This window comes from Monodon monoceros, unplaced genomic scaffold, assembly GCF_005190385.1.
Source record: "Monodon monoceros isolate NGI ecotype Baffin Bay Population unplaced genomic scaffold, NGI_Narwhal_1 Super_Scaffold_6, whole genome shotgun sequence".
Taxonomy (NCBI): Eukaryota; Metazoa; Chordata; class Mammalia; order Artiodactyla; family Monodontidae; genus Monodon; species Monodon monoceros.
The window spans coordinates 42,169,223-42,196,113 of record NW_021703783.1 but is presented as its reverse complement, the minus strand read 5'-3'; the positions used below and the strand labels follow the sequence as shown (position 1 = coordinate 42,196,113).

The following is a 26,891-nucleotide window of genomic DNA, read 5'->3' as shown; positions in this document are numbered from 1 at the left end:
GATATGGATAGGAGATTAAGAGGTACATATTACTTTGCATAAAATAAATAAGTGGGACTTCCCCGGTGGTCCAGTACGTAAGACTCCGTGCTTCCAATGCAGGGGGCCCGGGTTTGATCCCTGGTTGGGGAACTAGATCCTGCATGCATGCCGCAACTAAGAGTTCTCATGCTGCAACTAAAAGATCTCGCATGCTGCAAGTAAGAGCTGGTGCAGCCAAAATAAATAAATATTTTAAAAAATAAATAGGACGTCCCTGGTGGCGCAGTGGTTGAGAACCCGCCTGCCAATGCAGGGGACACGGGTTCGGGCCCTTGTCCCGGAAGATCCCACATGCCGCGGAGCAACTAAGCCTGTGTGCCACAGCTACTGATCCTGTGCTCTGGAGCCTGCAAGCCACAACTACTGAAGCAAGCCTGCACACCTAGAGCCCATGCTCAGCAACAAGAGAAGCCACTGCAATGAGAAGCCTGCGCACCGCAATGAAGAGTAGCCCCCTCTCGTTGCAACTAGAGAAAGCCCGCAGCAACAAAGACCCAACAAAACCAAAAATAAATAAATAAATAAATTTAAAAAATAAATAAAATGAAAAAAGAAGCTCAGGGACTTCCCTGGCGGCACAGTGGTTAAGAATCCTCCTGCCAATGCACGGAACACGGGCTTGAGCCCTGCTCCCGGAAGATCGATCCCACATGCCGCAGAGCAACTAAGCCATTGCGCCACAACTACTGAGCCTGCGCTCTAGAGCCAGCGAGCCACAATTACTGAGCCCATGTGCCACGACTACTGAAGCCCGCGTGCCCAGAGCCCGTGCTCTGCGAGAAGCCACTACATTGAGAAGCCCGCGCACTGCAGCGAACTACACTTAAGCACGTCACAGTCAAACTGTTGAAAACCAAAAATTAGAGGCAATCTTGAAAGCAGTTTGAGAAAAATGACACGTTACTATATAGAGGACCAATGATTTCTTTTCTTTTTTTTTTTCTTTTTGGCTGCGTTGGGTCTTTGCTGCTGCGCGTGGGCTTTTTCCAGATGCGGTGAGCGGGGGCTACTCTTTGTTACGGTGCACGTGTTTCTCATTGCGGTACCTTCTCGTGTTGCGGAGCACGGGGCTCTAGGTGCGTGGGCTTCAGTAGTTGTGTCTTGCGGTCTCTTCAGCACAGGCTCAGTAGTTGTGGCACACAGGCTTAGTTGCTCCGCGGCAGGTGGGATCTTCCCGGACCAGAGCTTGAACCCGTGTCACCTGCATTGGTAGGCAGATTCTTAACCACTGCACCACCAGGGAAGTCCAGGACCAATGATTTGAATTACCATGGGTTTCTCAACAGAAACTATGGAGATCAGCAGACAGTTTAAAGTACTCAAAGGAATAAAAAGAAACCTATTGATATAGAATTCTATATTTAGTTTTACATGGCATAAACATGGCTGCTGGAAGTCACCCATTTGACCCTGTGGAAGGGGGACAGAGAAGGGGTAATCATTGTGAGATGGACAAATACCCTGAGGAAGTAACCACCACAGTTATGTACATACACCTCTACCCTCTACATATTCATTTTCATGATCTATCTGGGAATTTTGGCAGAAAAGGTTTTTTTTCCCGGGGTTTATGATATACTTTATTTTTTTAATTTTTTTTTTTTTGGCTGCATTGGGTCTTTGTTGATGCTCGTGGGCTTTCTCTAGTTGCGACGAGCGGGGGCTACTCTTCGCTGCAGTGCGCAGGCTTCTCATTGCCGTGGCTTTTCTTGTTGTGGAGCACAGGCTCTAGGCACTCTGGCTTCAGTAGTTGTGGCACGTGGGCTCAGTAGTTGTTGCTTGCAGGCTCTAGAGCGCAGGCTCAGTGGTTGTGGCGCATGGGCTTAGTTGCTCTGCGGCATGTGGGATCTTCCTGGACCAGGGCTCGAACCCGTGTGCCCTGCACTGGCAGGCGGATTCTTAGCCACTGCACCACCAGGGAAGCCCCTATTTTTTAAATTTTTATTGGGGTATAGTTGATTTACAATGTTGTGTTAGTTTCAGGTATACAACAAAGTGAACCTGTTATACATATATATATCCACTCTTTTTTAGATTCTTTTCCCATATAGGCCATTACAGAGTATTGAGTAGAGTTCCCTGTGCTATACAGTAGATCCTTATTAGTTCTTTATTTTATATATAGTAGTGTGTATGTGTCAATTGGCAGAAGAGTTTAAAAAGCGCTGACAGAGTCAATAAGTAAAGCAATGAACGACAGCTGAATACTCATTCCTTATATTTGTCTAGTCAGAAAAGCAACTTTCAATTTGCCTTCAATACATGACCTTAATCTAAGCTGGGTTTGGTTTCATGCGCTTCTTCAGCTCCCCAACCTGATTGCCCTTTTCTCTTGCTTCTCTTTTACACTCTTTTTGCCACTGGCCACCACAATTGGCCTCACGTTGGCCTCTTGCCAACCAGTTCTTTCTGATCTTATTGATCACCATGGCTACTCTGGTCAGTGGCCAGCCTTACTTTGTGGCCAGCGATCAACTGGATAGTTTTCCACCTGTTCCAGCTTTTGGTTTTCAAAGATCTCTCTGATTTTTCCTCCCAGTGTGCTTCCATCCCATCAAAATCTGGCTTCCTTTTTGAAAGTAGTTACGTATCATCCCAATTTTTTATAACATAGAAGCATCGCTCCTGTGATAACACACACGTGCACACACACACACACACTAGGGGTCTTACAAAACTGGGTAACAGGCAAGCACACATTCGTAGGAATAGCTTCTGTATGAAAAAAAAATCTGAGAATACAGTCTTCCTTAGGATCAACGGTCTTCTTTCTCAGCTATCTTTTCCTATTTCCCTTTTCAGAAACTTCCTTCACAGCTGAGGAGTGGTGCTCCCTATGCCAAAGCAGCTCCAACTCAGGCTGGAATATGGTGTCTCTGTCACTTTCAAGTCCTTGAGCTCTTTTGTCTTCACTCTGTGCAGGATATACTTGTAATCTGTCAGTGCTTCCCCCGTGGTCAAACTAATGAGCTCACTACAAAGCAAAAACAAAACTACACTGGTGAACACCCACTATTTTTCTGAAGTAAGTTAGGGGCAAAACAGGATGCAGAAGAGAACTGTCTCCCTACATACCCCCTCCACCCAGGTCAAGGGCAGCCTTCTCGCCCCAACATCCCTCTCCTCCGCAGTTGCTGCCCTGACAGAAAACAGAGAAACTTGTGTCTTTCCCAAGGTCTCTGTCCCACATCTAGTTACTACCTTCTTCAAAAGGGGAAGTCAGTGTTGAACTCCTTCCCTGGCTAACCCCCTATCAAACACTTTTGCCAACACCAAAGGGAGCCAATGTGGATTTTCCAGGCCCATGACAGTCCCCAAACATTACGGCAGACCTGGGGTCACAGAGTGAGGACAGAAGGCCAAATTGCTCCCCAACATCCCACTTCGCTTGGGAAAATCAATAAAGATCAGTTTGGGTTTTGTTAAGGAAAAGGCTGCCATTCCCAGAAGGAGGAAAAATCCTTTGTGTTACCATCATTTCCTTATCATCCCAGATGCTGAAAGAACACTTACACTCATTCCCCTACTCCCTTCCTTATTTCAGATGCTAGATTTTATCCTCTCATGCAGCCCTTTGGCACTGTGCTGGGTAATGGGACCACCAGCAGAAGCCTCCAGCATCTCCAGGGGAGTCCTGTGGGATAACACCTTTGTATGTGGATTGGAGAAGGGGAGCAGACCTTGGTCTCCCCAACACTTGACAGGAACCAAAGAGCTCAGGGATTTGGGTCTGATGTCCTCTCAACCGAGCCAGTTTAGGCCAGTGCCTGTGCGGGTGGGAGGGAATGCCAGAAAGTGTTTGTAATGGGGGTTGAGGAAGTTTGGGGTATCCTGGGAACAGAATATGCTGGCCCAGGCCTGAGCCATCCCCAAGCCCCTCCCACTTCCCGGTTAGTAACCAGATCCAGCTGTGCACAATCCTGGCCATCGCTTCCCATCTGGCTTCTAGGAACTCATAACTAATTAAAGGAGTGTGTGTGTTTTTTGGGGGAGGGGTCCTCTTAAAAACAGAGGTTTCCAAGATAACAGCTTGGCGAGAACTCAATCCCATTCAGCCAGGCAAACTGCCCTCTCTCCTGACCCCCCGAGGGCTCTGAGGGGAAAACAGGCCAGAGGCTGACACTATATTTCTCCCACGTTTCTCTAGATCAAGAGCAGTATCTAGGCCAGCCCTAACTTGGTTACACCCTACGTTTTTCTCACCTCCAGTTTCCAGTTTCAGACCCCAGACTTGCTCTTTATATACCAGAATGTCCAGCCCTCCAGGTCACCCCGTTAGGGTGAGGATGCTGTCAGAGGGGGGTGGGTGATGATTCGGAGATTGGCTTCTCCTGGGCTTAGAGACCTCTGCCAACCTTTGCCCTTCACCCACAGCCCCATAGCTCCTGAACATGAGAAAATACTCTCAGAATCTTACCTACTTCCTGCCGCTACAGTTTAAAATATTTTAATTAAAAATATTTCTATACAAACTCTTCTCCCACAATCTGTGGGCAGAGAGGGAAAGCAGTTTGCAGGATGGGAGCAAGCCCGCCAAAGAACCCAGGAGTTCTTTCTCTCAGACTCAAGTTCTCTGGGGCAGGCAGACCGCATGTCCTAACCCTTCGCACACATTCACACATGTCCCCCAGTGAGAGATGACAAATTCAGAGGGAAAAAGAGCTGGGTCAGCTCGGCTCAGGGGGTGGGGACTGGCGGAAAGGGAGGTCATTATGCCGTTATGGGAACTGTTAGTCACGCAGTCTTGCACACATGCCCAGCTTGCAGTTCCTGGCTCTAAGGGGTTTGTTTGGGGGCCTGTGGAAACTCTTGGGAGACTGCGAAGATCATAGCTTGGGCCTGAGGCTCTGCTGCTTCTTCCTAGCTGTGTGACCCAAAGTAACCTGTTAGAGACTCAGTCTCCTTTTCCATAGATGATAATACCAGCCCACAGGGCTGTTGTCGAGATTTAAATGAGATAAACTATTTGGCAAATTTTACTGTTTCACTCTGTTCTTTCCCTGGCCCCTTAGTGTCTAGAATGTGGCTCTGAGGCCAGCGTGAGTGCCCACCCTTTACCTTTTATAATAACCATTATCTCTCTCACTAACATACTAACATACACTCCTAAGCATTCTTCCCCCACCCCCGCTTTTTTTTGTTGTTGTTGTTGCTATATGAGGTGCCCAAGGGGAGGGAGTAATCTGCTATCACATTCATCTTACTTTACTCCTTTCCCTTTCCCCACACCCTTCTCAGCTCCTGCCCCCCCCCCCCCGCCCACTATGCTCACTACTTCCTTTCACTTTCTGTCTCATCCCACCCACAGTCTCCATCCAGGGGCTGAGGCTGGGCTGGCAGAGCTGGAGCTGAACTCTGAGCCACTGACAGTTCCAAGTAAATGCATCAAAATATTACTAGTGGTTTTCTTCTGGGTAGAATTTACTGGTGGTTTTCATTCTCTTCCTTGCTTATTTTGGTATTTTCCAAATTCACTATAATGAGCAATGGATATCTTATTCAGAAAAAAAAGAAATAGAAGGCTTCCCTGGTGGCGCAGTGGATAAGAATCTGCCTGCCAATGCAGGGGACACAGGTTCGATCCCTGGTCCAGGAAGATCCCACATGCCGCGGAGCAACTAAGCCCGTGCGCCACAACTACTGAGCCTGTGCTCTAGAACCTGCAAGCCACAACTACTGAGCCCGCGCACCTAGAGCCCGTGCTCCACAACAAGAGAAGCCACCACAATGAGAAGCCCGTGCACCACAACAAAGGGTAGCCCCTGCTCGCCACAACTAGAGAAAGCCCGCGTGCAGCCACGAGGACACAACACAGCCAAAAGTAAATAAAATAAAAAATTTTTAAAAAGAAAGAAAATAGAGAAGACTTTAATCAGAAAAAATATATATAATTTTCAATTGGCCCATGTCCTCTTCTCAAAAGAAGAGGGATTGAGGGATGGAGGGGTGGAAAGAGGAAGAGAAGGGCAGGGCTGAGAAGAGCCCTGCAGGGGGCTGAATGGAGCTGGTTCCCAAGCTCCCTCATTTCCTGGGGGCAGCAGCCTTGATCATGGCCTCAGTCACGGCCTCTGTTACTCATCGGTCAGAGGCTATGTCCTTGCTTGCCTGTCACTGGCCATTTGGGACTTAGTCACTTGATTATTACTCAGTTGCGTGCTGAGTGGGTCAAGAGGACCAGCATCATGGAGGGCAACGATATGAGTCAGGAGGATCCCCCGCCTCCATCCTGGGGTGTGAAGGGTTCCCCTGTGGCCTGCCAGCCTTGCAGCCTGGGATGTGGGGAAGGGCTCAGAACTGGGGTCCCACTGAAAACATGAGTTCAGTAACCCCTTCCCCCATTCCTATCCCTACTTCCCTGCGCATTTGAATGGTATGTAAGTGTTGGGTGATGCACAGGTGATGGTGGAAACTTCAGTGGCTCCTAACCACTTAGAGAGCAAAGCTCTAAGAGTCAGCGTGGTGCATGGAAAGAGTGCGGGTTAGGAGGTGGCAGAGGGATTTGAATATATGCCAGGCCAGTTAGGAGTTCCATGTCCTTAGTCAAGTTTCCCTCTCTGAATCTCCATTTCCTCTCTTAAAAAAATGGCCAGAGGGACTGCCCTGGTGGTGCAGTGGTTAAGACTCTGCCTGCCAATGCAGGGGACACGGGTTCAAGCCCTGGTCCGGGAAGATCCCACGTGCCGCGGAGCAACTAAGCCCGTGCGCCACAACTACTGAGCCTGTGCTCTAGAGCCCCCGAGCCACAACTACTGAGCCCACGTGCCACAACTACTGAAGCCCGTGCTCCACAACAAGAGAAGCCACCACAATGAGAAGCTCATGCACTGCAACAAAGAGTAGCCCCCACTCACCACAACTAGAGAAAGCCCATGTGCAGCAACGAAGACCCAACCCAGCCATAAATAAATAAATAAAATTTAAAAAAAAGGTCAGAATAATTCCTCCCTCATAGGAGGATAGTGAGAATTAAATGAGATAATATATGAATCACCTAACACAAAGTAGTTCTTTAACCGTAAGGTTTTCTTTTCTTTCTTACATAGTATTCAAGACCGTCTCTAAACTCTGGCTCCCAGCCACTCTCCCAGCCTGGTCATTCCTTTGACAGACGTATTAAGCAGCACCTGAGGCGCTGACCTAGCCTGGGGTAGGGACGTAGCACAGCCTCAGAACCTCTCACTGGGCACAGCTGGCTTTTTTCCCCTCTGCACTTTTGCTCAAGACCTGCACTGTCCCTGTTCCTCAGGGCTCTTTTACTCCATCCAACTCATAGCCAGCCTTCACAGCCCAGCTCAAAGCCTGCCTCCTCTGCGAGCCTTCCCACAGCCCCATGATCCTCAGGATGGGGCACCCCCTGCCTGGCACCCTGGTTCCCCTCATTTCAGATGCTTGTGTTGGTCTCACCCTATCTGTAATGTCCCTGCAGGCAGGCTCTGGCCCTTTATTTCCTTGTACCCTTGTTATCCCTCCCTGCAACCCACACATTCCAGGTACATTAAATGCTTGAAATGATGACTTTTTATTAAAGCAGACACAAGTAGGTTTCAAGAGCATCTGAATTCCCAACTTGGTCTTGGATGCAAAGAAACTGAGATCTCATCCTTCATTCCTTCACCTGAAACCCAAGCACCTAAGCAACTTGCTTCCTACCTCTTAGTTTTATTATTATTTTTCCTATCCTAGAGCAGACAGGGAGACATGAAGGTTGCAGACGAGGGGTTTGCTACCCAAGGGTCACTGGGGCACAGGAATGTCCAGCTTCAGAGGATGGCCATGGTCCCTCTCCCTAGTCTTTGCAGATATTCTGCCTCTGATCCTGCCAGGATACCCACCCCCAGTACAATATGGAAAGTCTTTCGGTCTCCAGCAGAGGACCCTGGGGGATAGGGTTGGAGGCTCTTCTTGACTTCTGCTCTCTGGCAGGGTAGAGGTTAATGGTGAATTGCAACACATCTCTGGGCTGAGTCACCTCCTACTGACGCTTCCCCCAATTGCCCTCCTCTGAAATTTTATGAAGAGGACCAGAGACTAGAGAGTGAAAAGAACTGAAGGGAAGAGACCCCCACCTAGCCCTGCTCCCCCAGGCTCCCAGAAATCTCAGGGCAGAGGGCACAAACAGCCTCTGGAGCTCTTGCCTGGTGGGACCATGAACTGGCAGCGGCTGTGGCTGGGCTTCCTACTCCCCATGACAGTCTCGTGCTGGGCCCTGGGGCCTGGAGAGAAGGAGGCAGCAGTGGTGAGTGCCCTGGGAAGGTCAGACCCAGGCTGGGGGAGGGATGGAGGAACTGCTCCATGGTCCCATTCAAGCCTCCCTTCTGACCTACAACTGCCTTCCTTTCCCTTCCTTCCTCTATTCCATGATCCACCCCTACCCATCTCCACTCCTTCCCCTTTTTCCTCCCCTAACGTGCCTCTCCTTTAGTCCTTCCACGTCTGTCCCCTCCTGTCCTTATGGGCTGTTAGGTCACTTAGAGCTTCACCCAGAGACTAACCTCCTTTTATTCTGCTGACCCCTACCCTCATCATAGGATTACTTGTTGCAATACGGGTACCTACAGAAGCCTCTAGAAGGACCTGATGACTTCAGGCCAGAAGATATCATAGAAGCTCTGAGGTGAGAGGTCATAAGGTGCATGCCTTCAGGGTCAAGGTCACAAGGTCTCCTTTCTCTCTTCTAAACCCTTTCAGTCCCCAGGCCCCACCACCCATTCCCTAGATCCCCAACGTGGACCTGGGTTAAGCAGAGGTGGGCCTGGGGTGAGATGGGGATTCAAAGATGAGGGCACAGTCATTGGGTCTTCCTAGGCCCTAAGCACTTCTTTGGAGGCTCCATGCCATGTTATATCCAAAATACTATTATTTGGTCACATTCCACATGCAGTATAATTTATATGTAAAACTGTGAGTTGAGTTGGAGCTGAGTTGTTGACATGATGTTGCCTTTCGTAGACATTTAATATGGGATTTATTTATTTCTATTTTGAAGTTTTCATATTTTGGATCTAATGGGTCATTTTTCTTTCCGCTCTCAGATGTGTTCCCAGGCCCTTGAAAAGTCACAGTGCCTGCGGTGCCTGATGGATGAAATTGCCCCAGAGCAGGCTGGGCTGGGAGGGACGGGTCCAGCCAGGAGGGGAGAAAGCAAAGGGAGGACAGGTCCTCAGGTGGGAGCAGTGGTGGGAGAGTTTCCAGAGCGGGAGGCAGGACACTTACCTAGATCAGAAGGAGGTTAGACATTGCAGTAGAGGAAGAAGGCAACGCCAGATGGCACTTTACCCAAATAAGAGCATGAACACAGGAGGTGAAGCTGGAGTATTGCCTTTACGCAGAACAGAAGAGGAAGTCCCAATTATGAGGACTGGATCCTGGAGTGATCCCATCAGCTTCCGGGCTTTTGGGGCATTCTCAGCCACCACCTTGGGCAGCGGGGGGCCAAAGAGCTATCCCCGGTTCTCAGTCATTCCAGATGCCCCTTCCCTGCTGGACCCATCCCTCTCCCTCTTTCTAGAGCTTTTCAGGAAGCCTCTGAGCTGCCAGTCTCAGGTCAGCTAGATGACGCCACGAGGGCCCGTATGAGGCAGCCCCGTTGTGGTCTGGAGGACCCCTTCAACCAGAAGACCTTTAAATACCTGCTGCTGGGTGAGGGCTGAGCCTGGGAAAGGGAGGGAGAGGAGGGGTTGGCATGGCTGTGGAGCACAGGTGGCACTGGGACAGCCTGGATGAGCTCAGTGTTGAATGGATGGCCACCTGGTTACTAACTGATCATCACTTGCCTGGAGGGGTTGTTTCACAGCTTTGCTAAGTGAGTGCCCAGACTCAGGGGAACTCTTCGGAGCTGGCAAAAGTATCTGTGCTTCTAACCTATTTTCTGGTCCAATTAACCAGGCCGCTGGAGAAAGAAGCACCTGACCTTCCGCATCTTGAACCTGCCCTCCACCCTCCCATCCTACACAGCCCGGGCAGCCCTGCTTCAAGCCTTCCAGTACTGGAGCAATGTGGCTCCCTTGACCTTCCGGGAGGTGAAGGCTGGCTGGGCTGATATCCGCCTCTCCTTCCATGGCCGCCAAAGCCCATACTGCTCCAGTACCTTTGATGGGCCTGGTAGGCACCGGCTCTCAACTCTCACTTCACAGACCTCTGTTCCCTTGAGTCAGTGACTCTGGAACCTTAACGTCAGGCCACCCCCATGCTCAACTGCACCCTACACTCTCTAACCACCTTCTAATATTCCCTTGGGGAGCAGCATGTCACCTCCCTGGGGCCTTACCAAGCCTCTTCTTTGAAGCTTATGCCTTCTTTGTTGGTTTAAGTTCCTCTGCTCAAGGCATACCTCAGAGAGGACAGGGCCAGAGATGACAGAGTGGCTGGGAGGTAAAGGGACAGAGTGATGGGCATCCCTGAGAGAACGGAGTGATGACAGCGGAATCTGAACGGAGGGAGAGGTATCCAAGAGACAGTTAATATACATGGGGGAATTTTAAGGGAATGGAGTAATTGGAGTTTATAACAGGCAGGGGATGCTCCACCCTAGGAGACTCTGACCTCCTTCCTTTGCCTTTGTCCAGGGCAGGTCCTGGCCCATGCCGACATCCCAGAGCTGGGCAGTGTGCACTTTGATGAAGATGAGCTCTGGACCGAGGAGACCTACCGGGGGGTGAACCTGCGCATCATTGCAGCCCACGAACTGGGCCATGCCCTGGGGCTTGGGCACTCCCGATACACCCAGGCCCTCATGGCCCCTGTCTATGCTGGCTACCGGCCCCACTTCAAGCTGCACCCAGATGATGTGGCTGGGATCCAGGCTCTCTATGGTCAGTCCTTTCCCCTAGGGATCATGAAGGTCAGTCTGACCAGTATCTCTTCAGGCATGAAGAGACAGGTCTAATCTTCATGGAGGGAAATGGCTTGGCTTCTTTCTCTTCCTCCTGCCCAGTTACTTGGCCTTCTTCATTTTCAGGAGCTGTTTTTCTTTCCTTTTTTTTTTGGCCTTGCCGCATGGCTTGTGGGATCTCAGTTCCGCAACCAGGGATTGAACCCAGGCCACGAGGCCGCTGCAGTGGAAGCCCGGAATCCTAACCACTAGGCCACTAGGGAACTTCCAAGAGCTGTTTTTCTGACACTTCCAGGTCTAATCTTTCTGCCAGAGCTCTCTCCCCTCATACCTGTTCTAGGGGATGAAGAATGAACATTCCAGCAAACCCCCTTCTCCCTTTCTAGTGCCTCTCAAAACTAAAAACATGTCTCCTGATGATATCAATATGATCTTTCCTCCCACCAGGGAAAGCTCTCTAGGTTTCCCTTTTCCTCTCTATGGGACCTCTGAGCTGAACTTACAGTAGAAGAGTGGGGAGGCCAGTGCCTTCTCTCCCTGAGCAGGATTATGTTACCTTGCAGGCAAGAAAAGCCCAGAGACAGAGGATGAGGAAGAAGAGACGGAGCTCCCCACTGTACCCCAAGTGCCCACAGAACCCAGTCCCATGCCAGACCCCTGCAGTGGTGAACTGGACGCCATGATGCTGGGTAAGACCCTTCTCCTCTAGGCTGTAGGCAGGCAGTGGGGTGGCCTGCTGACCTTGAGATGGGAGTGACATTGGACCTCGGCGTGAGCAATGGCAGTTTACCACCAGACAGGGGTTGGTGGCCATGGAAGGAGGCATGTGGTATGGGGAGGGAGGATTCAGAACCAAATTAAAGGTGGGCCAGGCTGGAATTTACCTCTGCTGCCACCCTATGAGGGCCACTAAAAACATCTGGAAATACAGCAGGATGGAGAAAACAGTCTTAACTGGAATGTCTATTAGAGAGGGTGTTATACCCACATGGAAGTACAACTTGGAAGCCACCTGGGGTAGGAGGGGAGGTCCCCAAGGGGGAGCAGCTACCTGCAGGGCTTTTGTTTTGTTTTGTTGGGCCAGGGCTGATTTGCTGTGAACAATAAAGGAGAGGCTGAACACTGGGTCCTCCTTCTCTGCCCTTAATCTTCTCTCTGAATTAAAGTTGAATGAATTTTTGAGGAATCAGCCTGTGAGAAGACAGCAAGTGATTAGCCTGCCTGAGATACCCACAAGTCTTTATTTGACCTCTGTCTTTTTTTTTTTTTTGCGTTACGCGGGCCTCTCACTGCTGTGGCCTCTCCCGCTGCGGAGCACAGGCTCCGGATGCGCAGGCTCAGCGGCCATGACTCACGGGCCCAGCCGCTCCGCGGCATGTGGGATCCTCCCGGACCGGGGCACGAACCCGCGTACCCTGCATCGGCAGGTGGACTCTCAACCACTGCGCCACCAGGGAAGCCCGACCCCTGTCTTTTTGACTTGTTGACATGCTTATGCTCTCAGGGCCCCGAGGGAAGACCTACGCTTTCAAGGGAAACTACGTGTGGACCGTGACAGATTCAGGGCTGGGTCCCTTGTTCCAAGTGTCTGCCCTTTGGGAGGGGCTCCCAGGAAACCTGGATGCTGCTGTCTACTCTCCTCGGACGCAATGGATTCACTTCTTTAAGGGTGAGGGGACTAGTTTACAGTGTGTTACCTGAGGAGGGCCTATAATCAGAGAATCCATAAAAGGAGGGAGGGATGAGAAGTTTCTGAGACGGTGGAATGGAGGAACTGAAAGCTATCACCTGGCGACAGAGGTGTCTTGTTCTTTCCTTACATGCTCTCAGGAGACAAGGTGTGGCGCTACGTTAATTTCAAGATGTCTCCTGGCTTCCCTAAGAAGCTGAATAGGGTAGAACCCAACCTGGATGCTGCTCTCTATTGGCCTCTCAACAAAAAGGTGTTCCTCTTTAAGGTATAAAGTTCAGAGCAAGGGCAAATCCCTTCTTAGGAGGGGCGGGCTACCTCACACGGAGAAGCAGACTTGCTCTTGAAGGGAGTTCTTCTGCAGCTGCTGCGGGCTGAGGGTAGACCTCTGGGGGGTCCCTAAGCTCTCTTCTCATCCTCCTTTTCTCCCTGTCTGCCCCACACCTAGGGTTCCGGTTACTGGCAGTGGGACGAGCTGGCCCAAACTGATTTCAGCCGCTACCCCAAACCAACCAAGGGGTTGTTCACAGGAGTGCCAGACCAGCCCTCAGGTGCCATGAGTTGGCGGGATGGCCGCGTCTACTTCTTTAAGGGAAAACAGTACTGGCGCCTCAATCGGCAGCTTCGAGTAGAGAAAGGCTATCCCAGAGATATCGCCCACAACTGGATGCACTGTCGTCCCCAGACCCCAGACACCACCCCATCAGATGGGGACACCACTTCCTCAGCCACAGGAACAACCTTGGATACCACTTCCTTGGCCATAGATATCACTTTGAACACTGACCACTCAGCCAGAGATACGATCTTGGACATTACCCCCTCAGTCACAGCCTCCACCACCCTTTTATTCCTTGGCAATGTCACCCTCCCAGAGATCTAAGACTCAATCAAACGTCTGCTGCAGCACGAGCATGAACCATGGACCTCACGCCTCTAAATGTCCCAGCTCCAGCCACCACTCCCCTGTATTCTTTCCCTCCTGGGCAGTGACTCTCTAACTCAGCCCCCAACTCCATCCATTTCTTCCCCATCTACTCTCTGGAGGACATTGGTAGAGGAAAGGCAGCCATTAGGCCTTTAGCTGACAGGAGGCCACAACTGGGAAAGCCTGGGTCCTGTTCTTCCTAGATAAAGTGCAAGAAAACAGCATAGCCAGTAAAATGAGCAACGGCTTTGTAATCCTTGAGAATCACATTTACTTGCTTACGACTTTGGGCAAGTTAATTAACCTCGTTAAGCCTTGGATTTCCCGTCTGCAAAATAAGGTTAATACCAATCCTGCAGGGTTGTTGCATTAAATGAAATACTACATGTGAAGTGCCTGGAGCATTTGTGCTTAATAAAGGTTAACTTCACGTTCATGAGAGAGCAGTGAACAACTCTTCCTCTGGCTGTGTGTGTGCAGCTCCTACGGTAGCCCAGTCTGATAAAGGTACCCTCATCAGATCTTTAAGGGACAGAGGACTTGTCAGTATGGCTAACCCTTTGTTCTGGGGTGCAAAGAAAGAAAAGAGCAGCAACAGTAGAGGCTGGACTCCCTGATTCAATGTTCAATGCCATTTTATTCACATGCTCCCGTGTTCTTCCTCCCTCCCATCATAACCCTGCTTCCCCGGGGCAGGGACATATCTTCCTTCATGTTGTCTGGGGAACCAGGGTACAGACTTTGGGCAGGAGAATCAGGGGTAGTGGAGAGTTAGAATGGGTTAGTGGCTGGGACAATGTTCTGGTTAAGGAGATTAGTGTCACCTATGATGAGAGGCAGAGAAGGCACTTGTCTTCCACGCAGCCCTGAAGACCAGGCTCCTTTGGGCAAAAGGGCAAGACTCTGGCATGTGGGCCAATGCTCTCTCCTTGGAGCAAGAAGCCAGCTTTGGGGGAAGGTGGGTGCTGAGCCAGGCACTGCCCTGTGGTCTTCCCCACATTAAGAAGAAGGGAAAGGGAAGCACCATGGAGGACAGTACCCCCAACTGAGGTAGGAGAAGGGGGCTTGAGCCTACGGGGTCCAGAGGGGAAGGCTAACCAGGAACCCAACTGCCCCCTAATGAGGGACCTGGGGATTAGGGACCCTTGAGCTCCTCTGTTGCCCTTCTCCCCATCAAAAAGCTATCAAGTGCTTTAGGAGGCTTCCTGATTTTCTCTAGGTCCTACAAAAACAAAACCCCTTATTTTACCATTGTGAGGCAAACTGAGGCGGGTATATAGAAGGCTATTTGGGTAACGGTCCTCCTTGGTTTGGTTTGGAGGGAATTAGGGAGTCAGTTACTTTAGGGACCAGGGCACCTCTATTATTGGACAGAGGTAGGTACTCATATTTCCATTCGTCTCCCTTCCCTACAAGATTCTTCTCTATCTATACCTAAAACATATCCCTACAGGGCTGCTCTGGGTTGGAGCACAGATTCCATCCCCAAGAGGTGGGGAAGTTTGTGTTGGATCCTGTGGGCCCAGGCCCTGCCCACCTAGTGTTCCCAGGCCCTTGCTAGGGGTGAGGGCATCAGTGGAGGTTTAGGCTCAGGTCCGGGTGGAACCAGAAGGTGTGGTGAGGGGTACAGTGGAACCACAGTCAGAATCCAGGTCCAGGACAGTGTGGGGAGCTGTGGCCTGGGTGCCTGGTCTCAGCTGGCGCTCTCGAAGGCTCTGGAGATAGCTCTGGAGGGGCACAGGGCAGAGAGGGCAGAAGAAAGGGCCTGGGTCAGAGCCCCCCTCCACCCTGAGCATCCCCATGTGCCCTCTCTCCCATGCCCCTGAGCACCCCCTACCCCTCCACTCACTGGAGCCAGACTGTCAGCAGGGCTCCGGGCGCTGGGGTGGAGTGGGCGCCGGTAGCTGCCCTCACAGAGCCCCACCCCAGGGGAGGTCCGGTGCCACTTAGCCTCTTGCTGACGGATCCGAAGGAGTTGGAGATGCCTTCGCTGGTGGCTCAAGACCACTGCTTGGGAGGGGGCAATACAGACTCAGGGAGGCCTCTTTAGACTCTGAAACCCACCCCCAAATACACTCATACTCTAGAGAAACCCATTCAGTGTCCCTGTTACGTCTCTCTCAAATCTCATTCCCCCTCCAGTTATTCTAAAGAAAGTTTTCTTTGTAATCCTCCTACCCTTTCCTTCTGGACTTCCCTGACACCTTCCTTTTCTTCCATATCAGTCCCCAGTAACTCTTCCCTGCACCCCCCTCCCCCGACAATGACTCTTCTCATTCTTACCCAGAACTTTGGCTCCTCCAACTCTGTCTTCAAAGCCCTGCCCCATTCACCTTAGACACCTCTGCCTTTTGCCTCAAGTGGATTTTCCCCCTTCCCCTCCTCAAGTCTGGGAACCAGGGACAAGAGAAGGCACAGGTTGGCTGCTTTCTGTACCATGGCAGTAACTCACCATTGGTGTGGCCTCCACGTTCCTCATCCATGAGCTTCCACTGGGCCAGGGCCCCAAGGGCCCCCAGGGCTGGCCAGGTCCCCAGCAAGACCCAGCTATACCAGCAGAGAGGAGGCAAGGCTGGAAGTGCCTGCAAGCGCTGGCCCAGCCGACTGCCCAGTGCCAGCCCCTCCAGGAAGTAGTCAGCACAGGCCACCAGCACCGCAGCACCCAGCAGGGCTGTGCCCAGAACTGTGAACGGACGTGGCCACCGAAGTGTGAGCAGGGCTCCCAGCAGTGCCAGCCCCACCAGCCCCCCGGCCGGCACCCAGGCTGAAGGTGGTTGGTAGATGGGCTCAGTGCCCAGCAGGACCCCGGCGCCCAGGGTTAGGCCTAGCAGGAGACCAGTCAGGAAGAGACCGACACTGCGAACCAGCATGGTGACTAGGCCGCAGAGGAGTCCGATGCCTAGCGCAATGCCCGCGCTCACCTCCAGGCTCAGCTGTGTCTCTAGCACACGCTCCTTGTGGCACAGCAGGAAGATCACCAGGGCTCCTGATAGCAGGCCGGAGAGAAACATCACTGCCTTGAAGCAGCGGTAGCCTGGGAAGGGAGGCAGGAGGCACTGAGAGGCAGAAAGAGGTCTCCAGGGATGGCTCTGATGAATCAGGAGGGAGAGGAATGGCTGACCAGAGGAGCAGAAGGCAGGAGCAGCACACACAGGGACCTCAAGGCAAAGGGCAGAAAGGGATCATCTAGGGAGGGTAGAGACTTTTCAGGAACTGAGAGGGGATGGGAGAGCAAATCAGCAGGTAAGACGGTAAGACGGATGCATTGAGGGGAATAAGTACAGAAACAAGGTTTCGTCCTTCCAGGGATGGTAGACGGGAAGAAATCGGCACAGGCTGGTTCAGATTATTGGGGAAGGGTGAAGAAGCCTTAAGCACAGAGGGTAATTTGGGAATGGAATCCTGAGGTAGGAGGCAAAGGGAGGACAAATGATAGTTGCCAAGGCTCAGAGCTGGAGGGTGTGGGCATGGGGGATGAAAAAGAGCTGGCAAGAGCAGATCAGCCACACTGAAGGTAGGCATCCCCCGACAGAGGAGGAGAGGTGGCTCAGGAGCAGAGGAGAAAGCTGGCGTCATCCTTGAGGGTGACGGTCTTGGGCAGCTGCCCCCCAGAGCCCTGGCCCTGCCCTCACCGAAGCAGCAGTAGATGATTCCAAAGCAGCAGCAAAGGGCACACACCAGGGCGGGTGCCAATTCAGGACTGTCCTGGGGTTCCAAGACACATCTTGGGTCTGGAGGCTCTGGGAGTTGTTGATTAAAGGGCCTGGGGTCAGAGGTCATGGCCAGGGGCAGCAAGGCTTCCTCCATGGCCGAAGAGAAGGTGGTCACAGAGAGGGAGGTCAGTGTCAGCTCCTCTCATCCATCCATGAATGTCTTGAGGGGGCTGGGAAACCTGCAAGGGGGTAGGGGGCAGGAACTCAGGTGCCCATGAATCTTGAGGACTCTGTACCTCTATTTCTTTTAAAGAAAGGCCAATTTCAGGACGGAGCTTAGCCCTGCTGGGGTAACTGAAGAAACCTACAGGACCGGGTTAAGGGGAGCCAGCTGTCTCTTTATCACCCTCTGAAACAAGGACATTAAGTAGAACTTCAAATCTTATAAAGGTAATGAGTCTTTGTCCCCTGGCTTTTCAGGGTGGGGTGGGAGCAGTAGGAAGTCCTCGGTCTGTGGAGGGAGGGGCCCAGGGGTACTAGTGAGACTGGAGGCTAAAGACTCAGCAGCTTGTTCCAGCCGAAAAGAAAGCTTGCCCCATCTGCAGCTGGGACTCAAAATTATCACACTGGACTGGGAAGAATGGACTTAATAGAGGCGGGAGAAGGAGAAGGAAGGGGAGAGAATGAATCATGGTGGGGGTCTCCCGACAATTGCTCCAACCCAAGAGAAGGAAGAGGGGGAAAAATCAGACACCACGAGTTTGAGACAAGAAATCAAGTAGAGACAGAAAGCCACACTTTATCAGGGTTTTGAAGCCTTGGCTTCAGGTGGAGGAGTTATTGGGGGAAGGGGCGTTCAGCCACAGTCCAACTCCCACGATCCCCCACGGACTAAGCAGGCATCTTGCCCACAGACAACATCTCACATCCTGGTAGTATTTTGCTCCTCCCCTCAGGACACTGGTGGGACTTTTCCTACCTCCCCCTTTCCCCTGGGGTACCAGGGCTGCCGGTGGGATATGATCTCAGTTCCTGAAAGGAGAACACCAAGGAGGGGCTGGCAGTGGAGGCACTATGGGAGTGGGGTAGGGTGGGTGCAGGCACTTCCCTTCAGCTGTCTTCTTTTGGACATCAAGGTCTTAACAAGCAGGAGAGTTGGCTTGGGCAATCCCTGGGGTTTCTCTCCCCAATCCGCTTGGAAGTCTGGGGACTCTAAACAAGGAGAGGTTTGGGAGGGGGTGTTAACTACTCACCACCCTGTCAGGGCTGAGGAGAGGAGGGGGTAGATGTGCTTCCCTAGACCCCCAGCTGCATCCCTGCCTGGAGTCCTAGGCGTTCAGGCGGCTGTCGGGCGTGGGTACCCGTAGGGCCACTCTGTTCGTTGCCCCCTAAACTCTTGCAAGTCGTAGCCCAAGCCCCGTGAGCTAAAAGCAACCAGCTTGGGGGCGGGGTGGGGGTGGGGGTGGAGGAAGGGGACAGGGTGGGGGGGGTGACATCACGGGGCGGGACCCTCCAACTCTTTTCCCTGTGTGTGGGGGGACCCAGTTTGCCTACGGCTCTAGGCTGGGAACAGAGACCCCCTTCCATAGCAGGGAACGGTGTTGGGGGAACCACAAGAGGTTTGGGGAAAGGTCTCTGAATACTTAGGCGCTGGCTCAACAACCAGAAGCTTTCAAAACCCCTACTGGTGTCCCAGCGCCCCCCTACTCCGGCTTGGTTTCTTCCACTTCCCAGAGAATTGGAGTATTGTCTTCTGGAGAACTTGGTGGTCGGGATCGGGGACCCCGGGAAGGTGCTCTTACTGGTCTGGGGGCGCCGACGAGGGATTCATGGGTAGAAAAACTTGCGGAGCAAAGACGGGGTCTGGAAGGGGGACTAACGGAGAGGCGTGTGCAGAGGAGGGGACCGACAGAGAGGGTACCCAAGCCGGGTCTGAGTGGGGGCGGGGGCGCTTGTCAACGTCGACTGCACAGCTTGGTATGCAAACGAGATGCAAAGCAGCATGCAGATGAGTGCAGTGTTTTTTGGCACTCCGCTCGGGTCCTAAGCCCAGTGGAGCCACGCTCTCAGTCCTCCGGTCCCGCTTCGTGACGGGGACTGAGAGCTGCACCCAGAGGCGCGGATCCGGGCCGTGGGAGCTGCAGTTATACGGGGCAGTTCGCCAGCTGGGTCAGGCGCGGTGGCGGGGGGTGGGGAGCGAGGGTTGGTGGGAAGAAAGGGGCAGCGTAGGAGGGCCAGGGCGGGGCCAGGCCCGGGGCGTCCTCCCCTCCGCTCCACCCCCGCATGATACAAAAGGGCCTCTGTCCTCATTACAGCAAGGGATCAGTGCGGTGGCTCCCCTACGCTCCCTGGTTTTGACTGCAAGGGAAAAAGACTGGCTCGGTGGCTTTCCTCTATCTCCCGGTCTCGGCACAAGCCCAAGAATACAGCCAGAGGAACTTGAGAATCTGCCCCGAGTCCGCAGGCACTGCTGCAGCGCCCACTTGCTTCGCTTCCTGTGGCGCAACCTTCGGGGATCCCACTTCAGCGCGCGGAGGGCGGCAGCAGAGAGCCCTTTAAGGGGCGGGGCCAGTGCTTCCTCAGGACCGCCCCCACTGGTTCGACTCCGCGCTTGCAGCACTGGCTCGCGCCTCCGCCAACCGCTTTTATTTTTCCTTCCCGTGTCTTACCCGGTGACCCCGGAGGTGGAAGTAGCCCCAGGTCGGCGGCCGCGGCGGGGACGGAAGGCGGAAGCAGAGAGTGAACGGGAGGCGGAGCCGGGGGAGCTGCTCTTGTAGCTCCCCCTGGCCCTCGGCCCAGCTGCTCGAGGGGGAGGAGTTACCGCCGCTCTTCTGTACGTTACCTTGGTCCCCTCTACCCAGCCCGAGGGTTCACGGTTGTCTCTGTCAGGGGCAACCACAAGCTCCGCCCCCAGATTTTCCTTAAGGACCGCACGGTCCCCACCCTTTTCTGGCAGTCTGCGGCCCCCTTTCCGGTCGTCCTTCCCTTTTTCCCAAGAGTGACCCCAGGACCACACCCTTTGTGGTACCTCTTTTTTTCCCTGATTTAGCATTATAGCCTTCTGGGGAAAGAAAAAAATAAGGGGATTTGGAGGAGGGGGGAGGGAGCAGGGTTGTCGTTAATGTAGTATTGGCTTTATTGCTGGGGTAATGAATGCCCAAAAGAACTCGGGAAAACAAGGGAGGTGGGTCCGTTAAATATATCTCCCCAATTTAAGATTATGTAACCTCTCTCTTGATCCTATCCTTGATCATCCCCACCTTGATACCTTTGTTACAGGCATCAGAACTTACCATGATGGCTGTGACCTAAAATCCTCAGGAAGCCCTGGGGTCATGGCCCAGAAGCACCCCGGAGAAAGAGGGTTGTGTGGAGCCCACCACAGTGGTGGTGCCTCCCTCAGGACTTTAGGACCCTCTGTGGACCCTGAAATACTTTCATTCTCAGGACTCAGGGACTCAGCTGGGCCTGCTCTTAATGGTACCCGCTGCCTCACAGAGCACTCTAGTCCTAAGTACACACAGCCCCCAAATCCAGCCCACTGGTCAGATCCAAGCCATGGCCCTCCAAGGGGTCCAGGACCCCCTAGGGATGGAGAGGACCCTGATCAGAGTGAGGCATCTTCAGAAGAGTCAGGAGTGGACCAGGAACTCTCAAGAGAGAATGAGGCTGGGTACCAGGAAGATGGGAACCCTTCTTTTCTTTCCATTCCACCTGCTTGTAACTGCCAGGGAACCCCTGGAATCCCTGAAGGGCCTTACTCTGAGGGAGGAGACAGCTCTTCTAGCAACTTTTGCCATCATTGTACCTCTCCAGCTTTGGGGGAAGATGAAGAGTTGGAAGAGGAATATGATGAGGAGGAACCTCTTAAGTTTCCCAGTGATTTTTCACGTGTGCCCAGTGGAAAGAAACCTGCACCACGGAGACAACGGCACCGCGTTCCAGCCAAGGAGGATACTCGGGAGGGTGGACGCAGAGATCCCAGATCCCCTGGTCGACATCGGCTGGGTCGGAAACGGAGTCAGGCAGATAAGCGCAGAGGACTGGGATTGTGGGGAGCAGAGGAACTGTGTCAGCTTGGACAGGCAGGCTTCTGGTGGCTGATCGAACTGCTGGTATTAGTGGGGGAGTACGTGGAAACTTGTGGCCATCTCATCTATGCATGCAGGCAGCTGAAAGGCAGTGATCTGGACCTTTTTTGGGTCTGGGTGGGAGTCTGGGCAGGGTGGCTGGGGGGCAGGGCCCAGGTGATGTTCCAGTTTCTGAGCCAAGGGTTTTGCTATGGGGCAGGGCTGTTCACCCGTTTTCTTAGGCTACTGGGTGCTTTGCTGCTCCTGGCTCTGGCCCTTTTGTTAGGCTGTCTACAGTTGGGCTGGCGGTTTCTGGTAGGGCTGAGTGATCGGTTAGGTTGGAGGGGTAAAGCCACCTGGCTCTTCTCTTGGCTAGCTTCTCCCACCTGGCAGCGGTGCCTGATTCTGCTGAGAGAGAGCAGGCCGTGGCAGCAGCTGGTAAGAAGAGTTCAGTGGGGTTGGCTGGAGTTGCCTTGGGTCAAGCAGAGGACCAGTAGGCAGGGGAATGCACCTGTAGCTAGTGGTCGCTACTGCCAGCCTGAAGAGGAAGTGGCTCGACTGTTGACTATGGCTGGGGTTCCTGAGGATGAGCTAAACCCTTTTCATGTGCTGGGGGTTGAAGCCACAGCATCAGATGTTGAACTGAAGAAGGCCTATAGGCAGCTGGCAGTGATGGTGAGTACCCTTCCCCTCTGTTTCCAGTTCTTTGTTCCCATATTTTATTTTCTATTACAATTTTTGAGAGAGTGGAATAAAGGGAAGACAGAGTAGAACGTCAACTTGAAGACGAAGAGCATCTTTAATTCTTAGGAAAGAGTCATAAAGACTTTCCGCCCCTTTACTATGGGATCTGACTTTCCCTTAAAGTTTTTTGTCATGAGATTCTTTTTCTTAATGAAAATCAACGAACCTGGTGTATTAGACAGTGTTGGACTCACTCATCTGGAATATCCAGGTGAAATCCTGAGTAGGGTGGAGAAGAGACCTAGTCAGAAAGCCTGGCAGTTCTTCTCTCCTAAACAAATGAGGGTTTTTTGAATACAGGGAAATCCAACTGTCTGTCGCAGTGAGGCAAGTGTGGACTAGTGTGGGAACGTTCAGGGAGTACATGTGATTGATTATTCCAGGACCAGGTGAGAGAAAACAGCTGTTTCAAGACCAACAACCCAGAGTGGGAAAGGAAAGGAGAATGGGACATAAATCTTGGAGAGGCATGTACATACATTTTCAGGTCATACATGAAAATATGGTTGCTTTTACTGGTAAGCGGGTATAGGTGGGAGTTGTGACTTATCATGCTCGAGGGAAATGGTTTAATACAAGCATGCAATCAAATTGCTTTCAGAAATAGCTATTCAGGGACTTCCCTGGTGGCGCAGTGGTTGGGAATCTGCCTGCCGGTACAGGGGACACGGGTTCGAGCCCTGGTCCGGGAGGATCCCACATGCCATGGAGCGACTGGGCCCGTGAGCCACAGCTACTGGGCCTGCGCGTCTGGAGCCTGTGCTCCGCAACAGGAGAGGCCACGATAGTGAGAGGCCCACGCACCGCGATGAAGAGTGGCCCCCGCTTGCCACAACTAGGGAAAGCCCTTGCATAGAAATGAAGACCCAACACAGCAAAAATCAATTAATTAATAAACTCCTACCCCCAGCATCTTAAAAAAACAAAAAAAAGAGAAAAGAAGTAACTATTCAGATGCTATTTTTAGATATGCTATTTCTATACAAGTAAAGCTATTATGAATGTAAGTAGTGTGTGTAAATTGCATTGGAGGCCTATTTGAGTGTATGGAACTTGACTGGTAAAATATCACAGTGTGTAAATTATCTCAATGGTTGCATGACACTAAAGGGGAATGGGCAACCAAAGTTTCCATTAACCATTCAAGGCACAATAAAGTACCAGGCCTGTAACTTACCAGAGGACTAAATTATCAATAGTTTGGTGGGAAATGTATGCCCCTTAGTGGATGGCCTGGGCTATTCTGAGAGTGGGGAACAGTGTTCACACTCAAATTGTTACTAATGGTAGAGTTCTTTTCTCACCTTTATGTCTTTTAGCAGACATCCTCTCTTGGGGAGTATCATTCAAAAATTCTCATTTTCAACTTACTTTCTTGAAATAGAGCTGTAGTAAAGTTCCCTGATCCTCAGTAGACCTGCCCTACTATCCAAAGTTCTCCCTCTTGTTCTGGGCCACAGTATCCGTGGGCTTCTTTTTTTGACCATGCCACATGGCATGCGGCATCTTAGTTCCCCAACCAGCGATTGAACCCGCGCCCCTTGCGTTGAAAGCGCAGAGTCTTAACCACTGGACCACCAGGCAAGTCCCTGTGGGCTTCTTTTATACAACCTCTCACTGCCTTTAATAGGCCCTAAATTGACCATTACCCACATTCTATAAGTTTGGGAATGTGAGAGATTTAATAGCATTCTGTTTATTTGGCCTCAGTCAAGAGGCTAGCTTTATCTCTGTTTTTGGTGTATGTGGATGGGAACAATCAGGAAGCTGTAGGAAGTGAGGATATTATTTGTCTTGGAGAAAAGGCTGAAAAGTGGATAAAAAGCCTGTGAGGATCGTGGTATGTTATCAATATTTCACTCCTGGGACAGAAAGGCAAACTACTGTAGGAAGTTTTGAGTATATATGAGAATTTCCTAGTTAGAAAATAGAGTTTGAGTACGTTGGAACTCTTAACTTTATGACTGACAGTAAAGTTAAAATATGAGGGTTTAGTACGTGTGTGCCAGGTAGTCACACACATACTAAACCAACCATCCCTGCTTGCCTGGGATTGAAAGGTTTCCTGAGACATGAAATTTCAGTGCTAAAACTGGGACAATCCCAGGCACACTGGGATGGCAGATCGCCATAGTGCCAGATTCTGTGCCATATGCTTCATGTGTTTTCTCATTTAATACTCCCAACAATCCATGATAGATAAAATATTCTACGTCATACAGCTAATAAGTGACAGAGGTGGGACTTAAACCCAGATCTGTCTGCAGAGCCACAGCAATTAACCATTAAGCTATATTGACTCTTCAAAAAGATGGTGAAGGAGAACCCTTTTTTTTTTTTTTTTTTTTGCGGTACGCGGGCCTCTCACTGTTGTGGCCTCTCCCTTTGCGGAGCACAGGCTCCGGATGCACAGGCTCGGTGCCCATGGCGCACGGGACTAGCCACTCCACGGCATGTGGGATCTTCCTGGACCGGGTCATGAACCCATGTCCCCTGCATCGGCAGGCGGACTCTCAACCACTGCGCCACCAGGGAAGACCCCGAAGGAGAACCCTTTGATATGAGGTTATTTTGACCCAAAATGGGGAGAGGGTTGGAATGGATATGTGATGAAATCTGTGTTTTGGTAGGTTCATCCTGACAAAAATAATCATCCTCGGGCTGAGGAGGCCTTCAAGGTTTTGCGGGCAGCTTGGGACATTGTCAGCAACCCTGAAAGACGGAAGGAATATGAGATGTAAGTTGGAGCTAGGAAATTGTCAGGTGGGGTAAATGAATAATCTTCAATAGCAGAGATCATTGGACTTGTGGATGGAGGCTCTCTGAGGCAGAGAGAACTGAGGTGGCTTGTCTAGCTGGCCAGGGGCCTCAAGAAGCCAATAGATCTGTCTCCCTTTGTCCCTCACGCAATACTCTCTGACTTACAAAGCCTTTTTTCTCTCAGGAAGCGAATGGCAGAGAATGAGCTGAGCCGGTCAGTGAATGAGTTTCTGTCCAAGCTGCAGGACGACCTCAAAGAAGCAATGAATACTATGATGTGCAGCCGATGCCAGGGAAAGCATAGGTATGACTTAAATAGGACAGGAGTGGGACAGCCACAGTTCAGGGATTGGGTAGCTAAAAACCTTCCTTGTATTGTCAGTAGTTGTGGGATCCAGATGGTAAGTAACAAGGCCCTGAGGTTTCTACTTTTGCTATATTGTTAAGAGACTGAGGATTTGAATTAGCAAGAAGAAAAGATAATAGTTCTAGCTTTAAGATAGAAGGTTGAGGGCAGGGTGTACATAGGCATTTGTAACAACTGAGTCAGTAACCATATTTGTCAGTAATGATGAGATGTCAGTAATGGAGACTACAGCAATGCTCTAGGTAAGCTTGATAGATTATTAAGGAACTGCCCTTTTGTTGGATTGCAGGAGGTTTGAAATGGATCGGGAACCTAAGAGTGCCAGATACTGTGCTGAGTGTAATAGGCTGCATCCTGCTGAGGAAGGAGACTTTTGGGCAGAGTCAAGCATGCTGGGCCTCAAGATCACCTACTTTGCGCTGATGGATGGAAAGGTGTATGACATCACAGGTATACTTCTGTCCTCTGGAAGTATGGGCTCATATATCCAGCCCATCTGTGATATCACAGCCAAAACTGTGATATTTTGGCTAATTATCTCTCATGCTTGCAGAGTGGGCTGGATGCCAGCGTGTGGGAATCTCCCCAGATACCCACAGAGTCCCCTATCACATCTCATTTGGTTCACGGATGCCAGGCACCAGTGGGCGGCAGAGGTAGGTGGTATTCCTCTCAATAATCTATCCACTATTCTAGTTCTGAACATGGTTTCATGACATGCTGTTTAGGACATGTAGGTGTCTCACCCTATAAGGAGCTTGGGAACTGACTCAGTATATCTCTAAAATAGGTAACATAGGTAACCATTTGACTCCAGTATCTCTTGCTTCATCATGTCTTCTGTTTTCCTGTCAGAGCTACCCCAGATGCCCCTCCTGCTGACCTTCAGGATTTCTTGAGCCGGATCTTTCAAGTACCCCCAGGCCAGATGTCCAACGGGAACTTCTTTGCAGCTCCTCAGCCGGGCCCTGGGGCCACTGCAGCCTCCAAGCCCAACAGCACAGTACCCAAGGGAGAAGCCAAACCGAAGCGGCGGAAGAAAGTGAGGAGGCCTTTCCAACGTTGACACCCCCCCTTTCCTCAAATCAATGTCAGGGAGTCAAAAGGGCTGTGTACAGCACAGGATGGAGTTTGATTTGTTTATTTTTAAATATTTAAAAAAGGGAAACTTTTAAGCTCAAATTGTTCACTCAGTACTTATAGGAAGCCCTGGAACCACTCTCCCTCCTCCACCAGCACCCAGGAACTGAATCTTGTCTTCTGACAATACCAAAGAAATAGGGGGTGGCTAGAACAAAGAACCTAGGGCCTGGACCTGGGCTGGACGATACCTCCCATAGTAGTGTGGGAACTGGGTAATTCCCTGGGATCTGTACGCCTTTGTCTTGTCTTTTGCTTCTACAGCAGATGACACTTTCCCCCCTCTTTTTAAACGTGTCTGTATTATTTCTTGACCCATTTCAGGAGGGATCCCCCTCCTTTGCCCCAATATACTAGTAAAATGACAGAACGAGAAAGCATGTAACCCTAATTATAGGAGATACATAGAGTTCAGAGAGTGGGAACTCTCACCTTGTGGGTAATCACCCAGCTTCGTGCTTGTTGCTGCAGGGATGGCCAAAACTAATAATTTTTAAAAAACAGATTCACGCTCTCTGCCCTTGGGTGAGGGGGAAGGATAGAGGGGCTCCCGGCAGCCCCCTTATGATCCAAGGGTTTGTATTTTTTTAAGTTTGTTCATATTTGTATGTATATATCTATTTAAAGCCAGGGGATTATCTTTCTATAAATACATAACTGGCAACC

At 51.3% G+C, this 26,891-nt stretch overlaps 3 protein-coding genes across 6 annotated transcripts; 2 read left to right on the top strand and 1 right to left on the bottom strand.

Annotated features, from left to right (window-relative positions):
• The first annotated feature begins 8,103 nt into the window (after positions 1-8,103).
• Positions 8,104-13,970, top strand: MMP19 (matrix metallopeptidase 19). The gene is made up of 9 exons (XM_029205214.1): positions 8,104-8,278; positions 8,571-8,656; positions 9,551-9,681; positions 9,928-10,143; positions 10,608-10,853; positions 11,437-11,562; positions 12,378-12,542; positions 12,704-12,831; positions 13,012-13,970. Exons 1-9 carry the CDS (start codon positions 8,189-8,191, stop codon positions 13,444-13,446), a joined length of 1,623 nt encoding a protein of 540 aa, XP_029061047.1. The 5' UTR covers positions 8,104-8,188; the 3' UTR covers positions 13,447-13,970.
• Positions 13,971-14,108: 138 nt separating this feature from the next.
• On the bottom strand, positions 14,109-19,945 carry LOC114885383 (transmembrane protein 198-like). Of its 4 annotated transcripts, none has more exons than XM_029205217.1 (5): positions 19,814-19,945; positions 17,124-18,356; positions 15,944-16,525; positions 15,341-15,498; positions 14,109-15,218 (listed from the first exon to the last, which is right to left on the bottom strand). In XM_029205217.1, the coding sequence occupies exons 2-5, from the start codon at positions 17,296-17,298 to the stop codon at positions 15,081-15,083; spliced, it is 1,053 nt and encodes a 350-aa protein (XP_029061050.1). In that variant the 5' UTR covers positions 17,299-18,356; positions 19,814-19,945; the 3' UTR covers positions 14,109-15,080. The 4 variants fall into 4 exon arrangements, with proteins under 4 accessions (XP_029061050.1, XP_029061048.1, XP_029061051.1 ...); XM_029205215.1 differs by lacking the exon at positions 19,814-19,945 and adding an exon at positions 18,398-18,590 and having other exon boundaries at positions 17,124-17,383; XM_029205218.1 differs by lacking the exon at positions 19,814-19,945 and adding an exon at positions 18,398-18,560 and having other exon boundaries at positions 17,124-17,231.
• DNAJC14 (DnaJ heat shock protein family (Hsp40) member C14) lies at positions 19,748-26,889 on the top strand. The gene is made up of 7 exons (XM_029205213.1): positions 19,748-19,977; positions 20,424-21,889; positions 24,589-24,695; positions 24,903-25,022; positions 25,375-25,535; positions 25,639-25,741; positions 25,941-26,889. The coding sequence occupies exons 2-7, from the start codon at positions 20,480-20,482 to the stop codon at positions 26,149-26,151; spliced, it is 2,112 nt and encodes a 703-aa protein (XP_029061046.1). The 5' UTR covers positions 19,748-19,977; positions 20,424-20,479; the 3' UTR covers positions 26,152-26,889.
• Positions 26,890-26,891: the final 2 nt, after the last annotated feature.